The sequence below is a fragment of the Lepidochelys olivacea genome (genome assembly GCF_965140295.1).
Source record: "Lepidochelys olivacea isolate rLepOli2 genome assembly, chromosome: 11".
NCBI classification, from domain to species: Eukaryota; Metazoa; Chordata; order Testudines; family Cheloniidae; genus Lepidochelys; species Lepidochelys olivacea.
In genome coordinates, this window is record NC_140421.1 from 30,017,914 (window position 1) to 30,035,506 (window position 17,593).

Below are 17,593 nucleotides of genomic sequence, written 5' to 3' on the forward strand. Positions count from 1 at the left end.
ACAAAGTGACAGTGTAAATTGTTCTACTCTTAACTTCTATTTTACACGGGGGAAATGTCTTTCAAAAATGTATCATTTATGAAATATTGCAAAAATATATGTTTTAATTTCATTCCTATTCAAACAATTTTTATCAAAGCATTCCAAATCTTCACTGTATTGACTAACAGAAGACTTCTATAGTACTATTAGTCATACACATGCTACCAGTACTGTTATAAACTTTTTTGTGGCTTTTGCTGCTATTGATAGTTCAAAACTATTGATTAAGTTGAAATCTCTGGCTTTGGAACTCTAATTTGGAATAATTTGCCTTACTTGTTTGGGAAATAAGAATTTGTTTAAGGAATCGGACAAAATTATCAGTTGATTGCAATTATGAGAAGAATTCCTCAGTGCTCTGTACTATTCTTTTATTTGTCATTGTCCTTATAAATATATGTACTGTAAGTAGTCAGCTATTCATCCATGTGCGGAGGACAAAGCAGCCTTACTTTAACTGATATTTTGATAATATTCAGAATCTGTGTAGGATCAAGTACTTTCAAACAGAAAAAAGTTTCAGTGTTTAGCTCTTACTGGACATTAGCATCACAGTGGCTTCCTGAGGGCTTTTGTTGGTTACATTTAAAGATCTGAGGCACCAACTAATTATTAAAAAGCACTTAAAATTAGGGCTGTCAAGCGATTGAAAAAAATTTATTGCGCGATTCATCATGCTGTTAAACAATAATAGAATACCATTTATTTAAATATTTTTGGATGTTGTATACATTTTCAAATATATTGATTTCAATTACAACACAGACTACAAAGTGTACAGTGCTCACTTTATATTTATGTTTGATAAATATCTGCACTATAAAAAACAAAAGAAATAGTATTTTTCAATTCACTTAATACAAGTACTGTAGTGCAATCTCGTTATCATGAAACTTGAACATACAAATGTAGAATTATGTAAAAAAAATAGAACAATGTAAAAGTTTAGAGCCTACAACTCCACTCAGTCCTACTTCAGCCAATTGCTCAGACAAACAAGTGTGTTTACATTTGCAGGAGATAATGCTGCCCACTTCTTGTTTACAATGTTGCCTGAAAGTGAGAACAGGCATTCACATGGCACTGTTGTAACTGGTGTTGCAAGATATTTATGTGCCAGATGCGATAAAGATTCACATGTCCCTTCATGCTTCAACCACCATTCCATGTGTCCATGCTGATGATGGGTTCTGCTTGATAACAACCCAAAGCAGTGTGGACCGACACATGTTGATTTTCATTATCCAAGTCAGATGCCACCAGCAGAAGGTTGATTTTCTTTTTTGAGGTTTGGATTCTGTAGTTTCCGCATCAGAGTGTTGCTCTTTTAAGGCTTCTGAAAGCATGTCCCACACCTCATCCCTCTCAGATTTTGGATGACACTTCAGATTCTTAAACCTTGGGTCAAGTGTTGTAGCTATTATTAGAAATCTCACATTGGTACCTTCTTTGCATTTTGTCAAATCTGCTTTGAAAGTGTACTTAAAACAAACGTGCTGGGTCACCATCCGAGACTGCTATAACATGAAATATATGACAGAATGTGGGTAAAACACACTAGGAGATATACAATTTTCCGCCAAGGAGTTCAGTCACAAATTTAATTAATGCATTATTTTTTTAATGGACATCATCAGCATGGAAGCATGTCCTCTGCAATGGTGGCCAAAGCATGAAGGGGCATACAAATGTTTAGCACATCCGGCACGTAAATACCTTGCAATGCCAGCTACAAAAGTGCCATGTGAACACCTGTTCTCTTGTTCAGGTGACGTAAATAAGAAGCAGGCAGTAGTATCTTCCATAACTTGTTTGTCTTAGTGATTGGCTGAACAAGAAGTAGGACTGAGTGGATTTGTAAGCTCTAAAATTTTACACTGTTTTATTTTTGAGAGCAGTTATGTAACAAAAAAATCTACATTTGTAAGTTACACTTTCACGATAAAGAGATTGCACTACTGTACTTATAAGAGGTGAATTGAAAAATACTATTTATTGTTTATCATTTTTACAGTTGCAAATATTTGTAATAAAAATCAGAACATAAGTGAGCATTGCATGCTTTGTATTCTGTGATGTAATAGCAATAAATATATTTGAAAATGTAGAAAAACATGCAAAAATATTGAATAAATTTCAATTGGTATTCTATTGTTTAACAGTGAAATTAATCATGATTACATTTTTTTAGTTAATTGCCTGAGTTAACTCTAATTAATCGACAGCCCTACTTAAAATATAAATTCACATTTAAACTGGTTTCTTTACCAAAAAGTTTTTTTCCTTTCTCATTCACTGATTTGTTATTTAATGAACTCTGAGATCATAAGATATCATATTGCTTTTGGCTTCAGTTTCAAAGAAAGGTGGTCTCTCTGGATCAGCTTCCTAACTTGGACTTTGCATCACAGTGTGATCAGTTGTCCTTTTGGGTCTGTGGTTACGTCACAAGGTACTTTTCTTTTGCTCCATCCAATGGAACGGAAATAGCAATCCTATAAATATGGGTTGCCACTGTGGAGAAAGGCAAACTGGTAGCTGAAGTAGGCCTGTGTTGTTAGAGTATTATAGCTCCTTCCTACCCAGCTTGAAAAATGGAGTTTGATATATTCCTTGGAATGGTAAGTGAATTGAAACTCTGCCTAAGGGGATGTTTACATGGGTTGAACCTCAATACTATAGATATATTTCTGTTAATCTCAGTTCCTTGATACAGACCCTTACAGCTGACTGATCTTAAGAATCAATCTTCAGCTATTGTTTTGGGAGAGGGCATTGTCTCTGTCACAGGATGGGTGATCCCTTTAAAGGGAGATGGACCTCAATCGACCTCTGAGAAACTTACCACATCTCCCCAGGTGGGGAGAATGAGTAGTAATGAATAAGGCTACGTTTATGTCACAGAGGTCATGGAAGTCACAGAATCCATTTTCTCTTTGGGAAAAGTGGTCACTCTGCAGCTCCCAGCTGGGTGCAGCTTCCAGCTGCCATGGGCAGAGGGGGAACCCCACAGCTCCCAGCCACCATGGTGGTGTGGGGAATCCATAGAGCCGCAGCAGCAGCAAAAGTCACAGACAGGTCACAGCTTATATGAACTTTTGTTTATTGCCCATGACCTGTCCGGATTTTCTACACTGCTTCAGAATTTCTCTTGCAATATTAAACCCAAAGAAGGGGTGAGGTTGTGGAAGACTTTTAGATTGTGTTGGTTTGCGACAGTTTTGGTTATGGATATTAGTTTAACTTTTATATGAATTTTATTTAACTCTGTATATGTGCTCAGATAGGCAATGTTGTGTATTTGACCTGAGTGGTTAACCAATATTGGTGGCTCTGTAGAGTTATTTCTGACAGGATGAGCTATTGGGGAGACAAGGAATCAGAAAAACTTTTGATGTAATCTTTGTTGTTTACAAAAAATGCACATGAAGTCCTGTTTCCCTGAACCCCATAGAAACATATAAACAGCAGGCATTTTCCTTGCTCAGACATCCCTAAATCTGCCACTCCAGTGACCTCTGTGCCCAAGAAGCTCTGTCTCTCTGCTTCCTTGAAGGGTCATGCTCACAACTACATCTCTTGGCATTTTGCCTACAATTAGTATCCTAGCCCCAGTTAATGTAATCAACCTGGGTTAGCCCTACTTAAGCCATGCAATTTAGTCCCTCAGGTAATGAAGCTGTTTAACTAAAGGGGTTTCATTGCTCGTTCAATTGAGTTTGAGAGTGCCTGGCACACCCGTTGGCTTTAACATGGTCGGTATAGTCTTTGTTTCAGCATAACAGGCATATTTTAAGTAAATAGAAATATTAAAACACAGAATACTCTCTGCATGATATTTTGTTGTTTCCTGTGAATAGCAAAGAGAAATTCTGAAGTAGTGTAGAGTATTGCCTGATGTGGTTTATTTGCAGCTCAAATGTGTATAAGTAACACAACTGTGAAACGGTATGCTTACTCCCTGTGACTTTAGAAAGGAAAAAGTCTATTCTAAACAATTGCTGAGTTGCAAATGTTATTTAATCTCTCTTGCGTCTGTAGACATAAAAAAAGAATATCTGAATTTCTGTCAGTGGAGGACATTATTTTAAAATAATGCAAAAAAAATTAACCTATATTTTGAAACAAAACGTTTTGAATAAAAATCACATCTTTCGATGACAGAATATCCTGGGCCAGTGATAGAAGTAGGCCACACAATCCTCACAGTTCTACTGTTGGTTGTGATAGAAGAAAGTTTTAAAAGACTGTAAATGGCATGGCTGTTTCACACTAAATAGTTTGTCCAGTGTGCAGACTACTTTACTGAGGAATTTGTTTTGCTTATTATTTTGGGGGACAATAAAGATAACACAGGCATATGCAAATTTTCAGTTAGCTATTTGTTATGTACTGATAAATTTTAGCTATACATTCTAGAGTAATTTATGCAAGATTGACTACTAATTGCAATATTCAGGCTACATGTCTTCACATATATGACTTGAAGAAAATCTAAAGGGCATATTGCAACAAGCATATTAACAATGGACAAAGAACTTTGTAGATCAAATTCTCCTTATAAATTCTTGTGTGTGCGCTACTTCAATGGAATTCAAAGGGATTTGTACGTATGGTTCAGAGAACAGTTAACCCTCCTGAAATGAGAGGTAGCACTTCTATGTGACTCCACATCCTTAGTGACTGATTTTCTCTTGTTGATTTCAGTGGGAACAGGACTATGCCTAGGTGTGTAATTAACATAAAGCTATGTATATGTGACAATGGAACACAGAAAGATAAAGAGATTATTGCGGATATGCATTTGGCGCTCATCACCATAGTGTCTGAGGACCTGTTTTGTATCTGGGTGAATCTTAAATGGTTGTAACATGCTGACAGTTGGAGCCTTCAGGAAGCACTCATTGGCTTGTCCACCTCGCAGTGGGTGGGTGGGGGTAGAGAGAAGAGAAGAGATTACCAAAAATGAATTTGTGTTACTGGACTTTGATGGGTATTTTAACACAGTCTTATAATTTAATTGGTAAAGTAAACTGAAGTAATTTCGTTATAATGTTAAAAATTGCATTTATACTGTTCCCTTAGGCAACAATTAAAAATGTTTACTAGTCTATAACTATAAAAAATGACCTCAAACATGATTAAACCAAGACCACTTAAAACTGTTCTGTTTTATTAGAGGCTATTTGTTCAAAAACAGATATTTCCTTGTGATGTTATATTATCTATCCTCATGCTAACCTGATTGCACACTGTTGTTATTAACATACTTTTCCTTACAATAGGTATAAACCAAGTTTTATCCTAGTTTAGAAAGCAGCAAAACTGAATTGAGATAAATGATTTAGCTGGGCTTTTTCATTACCCTACATGTAAAGATAGAGCTGTATGTGATGTAGAATCAATGGCAATAAATATTCAAACAGTGTGATATGTTTTATGATCAAGGTATCTGCACTCTTTAAAGCTGTGAGCCGCAGAACCTTGCAGGGTATTGTATTCCTGTTGCATCAAGTTGTCCATAAACTATTAGAGCCTTTTCTCATTAGGAGTGAAATTCACCTCTGTGCAGTAGGCCAGCACAAGGCCTACTGAACATACATTAGTCCCATGTAAGAGAGACTTAAATGATACATAGGGCATGTGCCAGCTCTCAGCACAGGGATGATGTTCCTCCTCTCAGTATAAAACCACTTCAGGTCTAGAGATCTGTTCTCACACAGTGAACCCCCATACATTTACATGAACCCAATGACATGATTTCTTTGGCCAAGATTTTTGCACATTGGTGACTCTTAACACTTTGCATGAGGGAACAGATTCAAACATTTTGTACTATCAAAGAAGATAGCTATTAAAGCTAGTTTACAAAATGTATTATTTGACCATCTTTTCACATTTGAATACCGGTTGCTTTTGATTCTCTATTACGTATGATAATTGCTTTTCTTGTCCTGTAGGATAGTGTCCAAATGGCCTGGTGGACATCAAAAGTTTCAGATATCCAGGCATTCCGATGAACAGCACTGATTAACTAATGTAGGGCTACATGAGGGATGCACTGATGGATTCAGATAACGAGGATTTTCAGATAAAAGAATTTGGGATAACTGGAATTATACTATATTTACCTAAGTTACATCTGGCCACTTTATGTACTGGTATAAGACTTTGTCACATCATGTAAGCAACTGAACAGAGTGGGCACATATAATAGAACAAAAGAAACCATTGAGAAGACTCTTTATGCCATCTCACCACAGCTTTCTTTAAAGCCATCTGGCTGTAAAATGTAGCTCCCGGAAATTCTGAAAAACAATGCATTTGGTTATAATTGGGTCACTTAAATATTTCAGTTAAAATGTTCTTTTTAGTTACTCAGTTACAGTCCTGAGAGATTGCAGCCGCAGATACTTAAGGGGAAAATTCACTAATGAACTTTTAGCCCATAATTCTTCAGCATCCATCAGTAGCTATAGTCCAGTCAAGTTGGTAAAACTTTTTCCTTAGTCATAGGCAATAAACATTGGTTAATTGTAGCCTAAAGCAATGAAAGAAATATCATTTTTTTCCAAGTGTTGCAAAACAGATTACTTTAAGCAATTAGATTAAATGCATGCTTGCCAAGATACCTATCAGATGACAGTCTTACATATTCTTTTATCATAGTCTTTCTGCCAGTACAAATTAGTGAATACTGCACGTAGTCTTTTAGGTCTCTGCTTATCTGCAGGTCAGTTTGCTACCTGTGAACTGTCTCCTGTGAGAAGATAGAACTCCCTCATAGTTACGTGGATTACTTTCATGCAGGAACTTTTACTTTGGGTTTTTATTTAAAAACAAATAAAAATTAAGCTAGCCAGTAAACAACAAATTCAGAACCACAAACATCAGTTGATTTCTCTCTGTCCCTTAGGACACTGTCTGCTCGGAACCACTCTGTATGTGAAGCTTGGTTCAGTTTCTCTCACATGCAAACCCTTAATTTGTTTTCAGTGTTTCACGTTTTAAAAAAAAAAGTGAAGATTTTTCTGCTCTTCTGTTGATGTTTATGAAGTTATTTTCAACAGAAGAGAAGAGGCCTACATATGCCTAAACCAGGGAAAGGCGTCAACACATTCCTCAAACCTCTGGCAGGCGGATTCCAAAAGGGGACAGGACCATTGTCCTATCTTTTCCTCACCCTCTTTGGCATGGCAGCATCTGTCTCTTTAGTAGTTTCTAGAGACAGATGTGTTGCTGATTTGCATTACTCCAACAGTGACACCCAACCAGGTAGCTGGACACCTACTTAAAGTGGCCAGAGCGCCTTTGGAAAAACAGGTGCGAAGACAAGTGAGGAATGAATGGTGTATGTTTAAACTTGTACACCAGATCAGAAGCTGCCCAGAACCATTCACTGTAAGAGAGCTGGAACAGACACTGGGTAGCATCAAGTGTGGAACCGCTGTGGGCTATGACAACATATTTCCAGAATTCCTGAAAAACCTTAGGCCCCGTGCTCGGCTTTGGCTTGTGAAATTCTTCACCAGAGTCATCAGTGAAGGCAGGCTACCGAAGATACGGCACACCGCAAAAATCATTGGCCTCCTAAAGCCTGGAAAGGACCCAAGTCAAGCATCAAGCTATCATCCCATACTATTGCTGTCAGTGTGCTTCAAGGCAGTGGAACAGCACATATTACCCGACGCGGAGAGAATTTTGAGCCTTGACCAAGTTGGCTTTCGCCGAGGACATAGTACATGTGACCATTTGTTGAAAATGACTTCCAGAGAAACTTGAAAACAGGCGCTGTTTTCATTAATCTAACAGCGGCATATGATGTGGTATGGCACACTGGCCTGCTCATGAAGGTATCACGGGTCCTGCTACCTCGGGTCACAGGCATCGTTGAACTGTTCGTCTGCAATAGGCAGTTAGAATCCATATGGGGGAGAAGACGAGTGCTTGGAGACAGAGCAATGGATTACCCCAGCGCTCTGTGCTTTCTCCAACCTTGTTCAACCTTTACATCAATGACCTGCCAATAACAGAGTCACAAAAGTTCATTTACGCAGACAACATCTATTGCAGTACCGAGGCCTGGACATTTAATCAGCTTGATGCCATCTTAAACTGGGACATGATAAAGTTAGTTGACAACCTTAGAGGTTTTTAAGGTCCTTCCTTAGAGGTTTTTAAGGTCAGGCTTGACAAAGCCCTGGCTGGGATGATTTAACTGGGAATTGGTCCTGCTTCGAGCAGGGGGTTGGACTAGATGACCTTCTGGGGTCCCTTCCAACCCTGATATTCTATGATTCTATGATTCTATGACTACTGTAAGACTTGGCGCCTCCAGCCAAGCATCATAAAAACAGTCTCCAGTTTGTTCCATCTTCATTATGCCAGCACAACCCAAGAACTGAATGTTTATCTGAATCATCAGAAGGTGAAGCATGAAGTAGAACCAGTCTATCTAGGTGTGACCTTAGACTGCACACTGAGTTACCATGGCCACCTGAAGAAAACATCAGCTAAAGTTAAGACGTGTAACAATCTTCTTAGCAAACTGGCAGGTTTGACATGGGGTGCCCATGCTTCAACTTTGCGGACATCAGCTCTTGCTACCTCGTATTTGGCGGCAGAGTACTGCGTACCAATGTGGAGTCGATTGGCACACATCAAACTTGTGGATACGCAGTTACATGCTGCCATGCGTATTGTCTCCATCACCCTGTGTCTGACTCCACTCCCATGGCTTCCAGTTCTGAGCGATATTGCTCCTCCTCATGTCAGACACGAGGTTGCCACTGGCAAGTTACTAGAGAAAATATGCGCCAACTGAAGCCTGCCACTGCACAATGACCTTTTTAAACCACCAGCTGCACATTTGCCATCACATCGGCCATTATGGTCTCATCCGCAATGCCAGGTTGTTAGGGTGGAAACACTCTGGCGAGCGGAATGGATGTCTGTTATAATCCCCAACCAGTCCCTCGTTGCTGACCCCACAATCTGCCCGCCTGGTTTTGACCTGCCCTATCGCCAATGGTCCCTATTGAACAGATTCTGGACCAGACAAAGTCTCTGTGCAGCCAACCAGTATCACTGGGACTTTTGTGACAGCCCTTTGTGCAGCTGTGGTGCAATACAGACGATGACGCACATTGTCGCTGAATGCCTGCTGACTGGGTTCAGCGGTGGCCTAGAAGAACTGAAGATGCCAACACTTGGTTAGATGACTATGCACACGCTAAATAAAATAAATACGTAAATTACTCCAGCATGTCAGTTAGGACTTATTGACACTTAGAAGGCTGCCAAGGTGGAGATGCTACCTACACCGATGGGAGGGCTTCTGTCGCTGGCATAGGTACTCCATCTTGCTGAGAGGCAGTAGCTATGTCAATGGGAGATGCCCTCCCATCAACCTAGTGCTGTCTACACTAGGAGTTAGGGGTATAACTATGTCATTCAGGGATTAGTAATATTGACATAATTGCTAGTGTAGGCCAAGCCTGAGTTAGGCTTGTATAGATGACTCATTTTTGATGACACACAAACTTGTGTGTTTGTAATTTACGAGTTGGTGACTCACAAAAGCTCCATACAAGTCCTCTTCCAAAAATAATGCTGTAATATCTGTGCTGTTTCTAGTCATCAGTGTACATAGACAGTAACCCTTGAGCTGTTCCTACTTTGCATCTCACTAAGGTGTCTCTTTCATAGTGAATTACATATAATTTTAACTGCATCATCAAAGCCCACAGTTTGGGTTTGTTGTCAATTATCTCTTTTGTAAAGAGATATTTACATTTTATGTAATTTGTTAACTACACTAAACAAAAGGTCAGCAGAGCTAAACAACCATGATGTTTACAGTAATCATAGATCTAATTTCCAGTGCTGCTGTATTCATTTTCCATATATTGCTGACAAACACCCATCTACTAATGAGTTCCCTAGCTAACATGAGATAAAAAGAAGCTGAAGATGAAGGTCCTGTTGTTCGGATTGTTCTTTGGCTGTGCCTCCATAGATAATGAACAACTGCAGAATAAAGGACACAGATGGGCCATGTATTCGACATAATTAACACTCTTCTAAAATGTGTTTCGCGATCTGTTGTGTGATGTGATTCTTTCCCATGGTAAATTCATAATAAAAATTGAAAGGCCCTGGGATAAAAAGAAAGCAGGTCATCAATCTAATTTATATACATGAGACATAATTAGAAAGAAAATCACTGTGTATAAATAATATATCTTACCTGAGTGGAAGATGTTTATGGTTGAAGATTTGTTGTGCAGCAGGACTTAGATATCATGCTTTCTTTTTCCTCATTTTAATAAAAAGCTGAAATGACCATGAAAAGAACTAAAACAAAACTGGCAGAATAATATTAGTATGATGCACTGAAGCATACCTGTTTGCATTATTATAATTAATTTGAAAATGAAAGATATGTTTCCAGGAAAGACTGTTAATCAGCAAAACGGGGTGGATTTGGTAAGGCTTTGTCAAAGATTATATTCTGACAATAGTGTGTGCGTTTTTTTTAACCTTTCAAAGCCTTCATTTAACTTTATTTCTCATTTTTGAGTGTTGTCCTTTGTTGCTGTCTAAAACAAGGACGTTTGCTCATGTCTGTGTATCTTACCCAAAACTAGCCATTCCTACTGTTTGTAATAATAGTGTAAAATAGCAATTAACAGAGTTGCAAAATATGTTGGTAGATTTAGAATGTAATTATGTTCACAGATTACTGCAAGTAAAAAAAAAAGTCAAATCAAACCACCATGGGAATCAGTTGCAATGACTGATATGAAAATGTAGTTGTTGAATATATAGACTGTTCCTTACACTCAATTCTCCTTATTTCTCCTAAATCTCCTGATTAAAACTGTATTGTGGTTGAAAACTGATTTTTATTTCAAATTTTCAGGTATGTGAATTGGGATGATGTCAGGAATTGGGTTGACATTAGCAGCAAAAAATGAGAGGAGGAACCCCATTTTTAAACACTTGATTATAACAGGAGCCAATACAAACATTTTGAGATTAGCAAAAGCTCAGTACATAAAAGTGGATTACCATATAGTACTGTACAGTGCATAAAAGTGAATATTACAAAACAACATTTAGCCATTGTTGAACAGATAAACTATTTTCCCCACCTTTCTGGGTCCCAGAAAATTCTTTGCTTTACTATGCCCAGCCCCCTGGTATACAGCCTGGAACTGTGGGGCCACTGTGCCCCTTATCTCTCCAGCCTAGGCTGTGTCTCTCTCAATGCTTTGCTAGTGACAAGCAACAAACTCCTCCAGTTGCTGTTATCACGTGGCCACTGGCATACAGAGACAGAGCCAACAAAGTTGTATGAATGCTCTTTAAGCCACTGATGAACTGTACAGAAGGAAATGCGAGCAAATTCCTCACAGTTCCCAGCCTTGCACCCCAGAGATGTACTTTCTTACACTGTTCAAGACCGTCTCTTGAACAATGCAAGCTCATTAGTTTGCTGCTTCACAGTGGAATGCACCAGCCTTTGTAATCTGAGCAAATTCCCCAAGAATTTTAGACAAACTCACTGGTAGAGATAAAACATTAAAATAAGTTTACTGACTACAGAAAGATAGATTATAAGTGGTCATAAGTGTTAGGCATAAAGGTCAGCGATGGTTACATAAGAAATAAAAAGTAAACACACATTCTACATCCTAAACTTTATCAGACTCATTAAGCTTCTCTCACCCCACTGGATGTTGCAGGCAGGTTACTGTTCTTAATACACAGGCTGAATTCCCTTTGCAGCTTGGGACCAATCTCATGAGTTCAAAATCTCTGTCTTCCTAGTGTTCTTGTTGCCTTCAGAGTAGATGGGGCAGGTGATCTCATGATGCCACTGTCCTCTATTTTGTACTCTCAATTCATGTATCTGGAAAAATACTGGCCCAGGCATGTCCTGGTGGGCTTTGGTGAGTCAGAGTTGAGCAATCCCCATGGTGTGGTGCTTGCATAACTGTCTCTTATTGAATTGTAAATCTCTTGTTTACAGTTCCCCTGCTGGTCAATGGCTGATAATGGTTGTTTAACACCCACATGGGTATAGGTCACCTCCTTTGTAGCCACTGGTGAGCTAGATGTGGGCATCTCCTAAACTCACAACATATTTCAATAATAATCATATAGCAAAATCTCATAACTCCATATATAATGATGATCTGCATTTTTTCCACAGAACAATGAGTTTCAGCAGATCATGACCTTTTACTGATACCTTACAAGGCATTCTTTGTACAAAATATAACCATACACTAGTATTGGGGTTACAGGGTGCTATTTTGAGGTACCCTATGTCATGTTTACAAATAAACATTTAATATGTATGGGCTGACTGAATTGTGGCTAGTTTTCTTCCATGAACATATAAGTGGCCATGCCCTTTAGCAGCCTTGAGTCAATTTTGCATCTTTTAGTTTTTGCCATGCTTCTCTTTTTATACTTCCTCTAACTGGTTTTCCATGTTTGGGATCTCTTTTGGCTCATACGCAGTCTTTGTTATAAAACATGCAGCTGCTAATAATTCTCTACTTCTGTGCAAAAGCAGATGGAGTGGAACAAATTCATGCTAGAATACTGTGGCTTTGACCATTCTCATGCTCCAGGTACAGGGCACCAGTTGAGATACCAAATGGACAGTGGTAACCCAGAAAAGGGACTGGAGAACCAGTTCCAGGAGTGATTTCCCTTCTGTTATAGCCCTACACAGCCCTTCCTCCTAGTTGCTCACTATTTCACACTTCTGTGAGGCCACAGAGAGAAGGAAATTGCAAAATACATAGTGGAGAGTTAATGCTGTCTCAAAGTAAAGTAGGGGAGTTGAAACACAATCTATTAGTAAGGGTTGTTTGGATTTTGTAGTTGGATGAGCAGGGCAGGTACATCAAGTATTCGGTGATAGCAGTGTTTGAAATTAAGCGAATATTAGAGCAAGTTCTGCAAAACGGATTATTTTTATGAATAATCTGGCTAAATATACATTTCAAAAGTGTGCAGGTTCCTGCTACTCGTGTGTGAGTGAGAGTGAGAATATAAATTCTGTGGAAAAAGACTAAGAATTTGCAAGTTTTGGGAGGGTTATTTAACTTTCTTTTTAAAAAATTTCAATGTCTAACAACATTATATATCATGTGGGATATGCCAATACATCAAAATATGTTCTAAAATATTACAGATATAAAACTTCTTTAAGAAAAATATGTTTTTTATCATTTGTATGTGCAGTTAGTAGAATTTACATATGCAGAACCCATTACCTATGTGGGCATATGATCGTGCCGTTATACTCTTGCAAGTGACACACAAAGGGGAACATGTTAAAAATATGGCCTGTAAAATGCTACAGAGAAATAGTAACAACAATACTTGGCATTTATTTAGCATATATCATATCTTCAAGGTGCTTACAAATATGAATTGATTAATCATCACATCTAGTAGTTAACGTAAGCATTTTTAGGCAATGTATTATCTTCATTTTACCTGTGGGGGATTTAAGACTAAGGGCGGTTAAATGACCTGCCACATTCTATGTCAGTGCAAAACCTGGGAGTTCTTGGCTCCCAAAGAAGGTAATGTTCTTTGGATAGCAAGATGACTAATCTGTGTCTAGTTCTGCATTGCAGATGGTCTGCTCCCTGAAAATATAAATAAAGCCTCTTTTATGCTGAGATAGGAGTAAACAAGAACTTTTAAGCCCTCAAGATTTGGTACTATTCATTTAAACCCCGAAGACGCAGCTAAACATTAATGTAACAATATTAGTCACTTTCTAATTTCTAATCTAAATAACTGGTCATTAAACTACATTACTGTTATCTACAAATTTGGAAACAGAACTGTCACCACATAAACAATCATTGTAACTGAAGTACACTGCTTTGAGGTCAATATAAAGCAATAATACAGGAATGATTGGCAGCATGAGTGGTTCCCCTCCCCCCCAGCATTTTTCTTTAAACCTTTAATATCTATGTCTCCATTACTAGTCGTGACCCACACTCTGAGTGCTATTGGTCCCTCTGGTAGCTGGTATTTGTGGGACAACGACACTGTTTAGTGCAGTTTGTTCTTTTGGTTAGTGTCCACTGCTGGGGAAGCTACATACTTCAGTTACAGAGATCGAAACAGAAATGAGCAAAAACAACTAAGAACAAAACTCAGTGAACTGTTAAACAAAATAAATGGGTCTTGTATTGTGCCTGAATTGCCTACTAGATGGGTTGCCAAATTTAAATACATAACCTAATTGGAAGAGAGAGAAGAAGCAATATGCTCATTCCACACTGCTATACCCATTCCCAAAGGAGCTATGGGATTGCTGCATGCCTGTGTATGGGTAGCCCTATTACAGCTGTACTTAACTCCTGATAACAACCACATTTACTTTACTGATATAAAGCCCAGATATTTGGGGTCTATAAAGGCCTGGGTTATGGATTAAGCACTATAGGCCTAGGGCCCAACATTGAGGAGTCATGTGATAATATCAGAATTTATGGTTTAATTTTTGATAGCCCTCATTGTTGCAAAGAAAACTTAAAAATGTGAACCAAGAATATGCAGACAGCCAGAAACAATAGCGTTGACAGGTTTGAACTGGCATCTCAAAGGGATGTTAACTGTGCTGGGATGCCCAGGTCAAGGGACAGGAGTCTGCATAAGGAGCATGCAATCAGAAATAAAAAATTGCCTATCTCAACTATCAAGTTTTGATGGAGAAAAATAAATAAATATTTATTCTGTGAGCTCTCAGCAACCAATTTCTAGGTTTCAGAGCTCTGTCTAATCTGTGTGTCATTTAGGTGTACCAGTCACAGTGGTAAATCTATGTACTGGTACCAAGTTAGGTTCTGATCTGCAATATTGTTTGCATATGACTCCCATTGGAGAAGAGCAGGCTGTCAAATTTTGATAAATAATTGTGGGGTTTTTTTTTTCAAAAATGCTTGTGAAATTTGTTTTCTGTTCACTGATCAGCTACCGGATTTAAATTTATGAAATGACAAAAGTAAAAATTAAATGAAAAACAGAACTGAAGTGGTTCAGATATTTTGTGACACCCCTCCCTTCCTCCCAACCCTCCCCCCCATTTTCTGACCAGCTCTATATTGGAGACTACAGTAATTGATTCAACAGAATTATTAGATTGGGGAAAATGCAAAATGTGCAGGGAATGTCAACAAAAAGGCCTATTGTAGCAATCTTTCTTATACAGGAACATATCTGCAAAATAGCTAGTCAATGATTTCAGAGTTTAATTAGTACTGGTGTGTTAAATGCATGAAAAAAGCTTAACATATGCTTATATGACATATTACAAATCAAAATTCTACACATCCAAAAATCAAGTTAGATTTTACTTATGCAATTTTATTTCTTAATAATTTATCAAGAGTTTTATTTCCTTTTTTGTTGCAGGGATGACATGTCAAGCCCGAACTTCATATACCGAAGATGAAGTTCTCTGGGGTCACCGTTTTTTCCCTGTGATTTCCTTAGAGGAAGGATTTTTTAAAGTAGACTATTCCCAGTTCCATGCAACATTTGAAGTCCCTACTACACCCTACAGTGTGAAAGAACAGGAAGAAATGCTTCTTATATCTTCCCCTTTAATAGGACCAGCTGTAAGTAACAGTAAAGAAAGGAATAATTCTGTAGAATGTCTAGATGGTCTAGATGACATTAGTACAAAGATACCCTCAAAACTGCAGAAAATGACTGGAAGGGAAGACTTTCCCAAAAAACTGCTAAGGATGAGTTCTACAACCTCTGAAAAGGCCTACAGCATCGGGGATTTACCTATGAAACTTCAGCGAATAAGCTCAGTTCCTGGCAACTCAGAAGAGAAACTGGTATCTAAAACTACAAAGATGATGTCAGATCCTATGAGTCAGTCTGTGGCTGATTTGCCACCAAAGCTTCAAAAATTGTCAGGAGGAGGAGCTAGAATGGAGGGAAAAATTCCTCCAAAATTGAGGAAGATGAATTCTGATCGCTTTACATAACAAGAATAGACATTTAGATATTATTTAAAGTTTGAATTACTAGTCAATCCAATTTGAGCAGGAAAGCAAGCAAGCAGGAAAGAGTCTTATTGCTAAAAGGTGAAAGTTTCCTAAGCACTACATGCAAACTGGGACAGCAGTGTTCTTCCCAGATAATGTACTGTAAGTATAATGTTATGATGAAAGACCTGAAGTCCAGACTGAGGTCATAGGAGAGCTAATATTAATTGGCATGTAGTGTCACAACAAGCATGCAATAATAGTGTACAATTTTTGCATATAGTTTTCTGGCATGATTCTTACTATATTTATATTGTATATTCTGAAAATATGTAAAGGGGGATGTTACTCTCACCTATATTTCTTAAGGGTAAGTTGTAGGTAAAACATAAGTAGGAAATTTTCAGGACAAGTTATAATTTAATTTAAAGTGTGTTTTTTTTCTGATGTAGATTGTGATGTTTTGTTCAAACCAAGTAGTTATGGTGCATGTTTTCTTTCTTAAAATGAGGCTATAAGCATTAGTCAATTCGAAATACCAAATTTCTTAGCCTTAAATTATGTGCCATTTTATAATTTGCTTTAATATTTTCTTCATTTTTTTTCTGCCATTACAATTCTGGGAGAATTTAAAGTGTACTTTATAAGAGGTGTTAGCAAAAAATGTAATATTTAGGGCTGGGCAAAATATCTACATTTTAAGTACAAAATTTAAAATAAAATAATGAGATCATTTTGTTTCATGACTAATAATATTTGTGTAACAAAACATTCAAAATGGGCACATTTGCTTGATTTTCTAATGTCCATAGTATCAGCCTAATAGAAAAATGTAAAATCAACTACTTAGACTTTCTGGGTGAAATTTTGTCTCGATTACATCAAAGGCAAAATACCAATTAGCTTCAATGGGACTGGGTTTTTACCCTCCATATTTAGGACAAATAATTCTGATTGTGACATTCCAATTTGATTGGAAAACTAAAGCAAAAGATCCTGCAGACTCTTGGGTTTTCACCCTCCAAAAGTTGGACAAATAATTCTGAGTGTGCACAAACTGTTACTTGTGCATCATGGGATTACTTGTCTGAGTAGGGACTACTCACTTGAGTAAGAGTCTGCAGGATCTTTTGCTTTAGTTTTCCAACCAAATTGGAATGTCTCAATCAGAATTATTTGTCCGAATTTTCAAAAAATGCTAAATCATTTACTGAAACGCCAAAAAATGTCAATGCTCTCTTATTGCCCACAAAGTCCATCTAGGCAACTTTCCCCTCTCTTTTATGGGAATTTTTCCCTCTTGCTTTCTATATGGTGATAATATTTTAAACTGATAAAAATACATTTAGATGTGTTTTGAAGGGCAAAAGGTCAACTCTTCTTAAATGTATTTTTGAACTTATTTTTCCTTTCACTTTGTTCTAAATTCTCTTTGCAGAGGTGAGCCAGCCTGGTATGGCATAGTATAGGTACCTCCAGCCAACCATGGGTAAGTAACATTT

The 17,593-nt window shown here is 37.8% G+C and overlaps 1 protein-coding gene across 2 annotated transcripts in view; it reads left to right on the forward strand.

The window, feature by feature from the left end:
- KCNJ3 (potassium inwardly rectifying channel subfamily J member 3) overlaps nucleotides 1-16,452 on the forward strand; it is a 207,194-nt gene extending 190,742 nt beyond the window's left edge. Inside the window, exon 3 of one of the 2 annotated variants that reach the window (XM_084642903.1) lies at nucleotides 15,505-16,452. In XM_084642903.1, the coding sequence (XP_084499029.1) occupies nucleotides 15,505-16,091 (587 nt within the window). In that variant the 3' untranslated portion in view covers nucleotides 16,092-16,452. The remainder of the gene's footprint in view (nucleotides 1-15,504) is intronic. The other variant, XM_084642904.1, reaches the window with a different exon arrangement.
- Nucleotides 16,453-17,593: the final 1,141 nt, after the last annotated feature.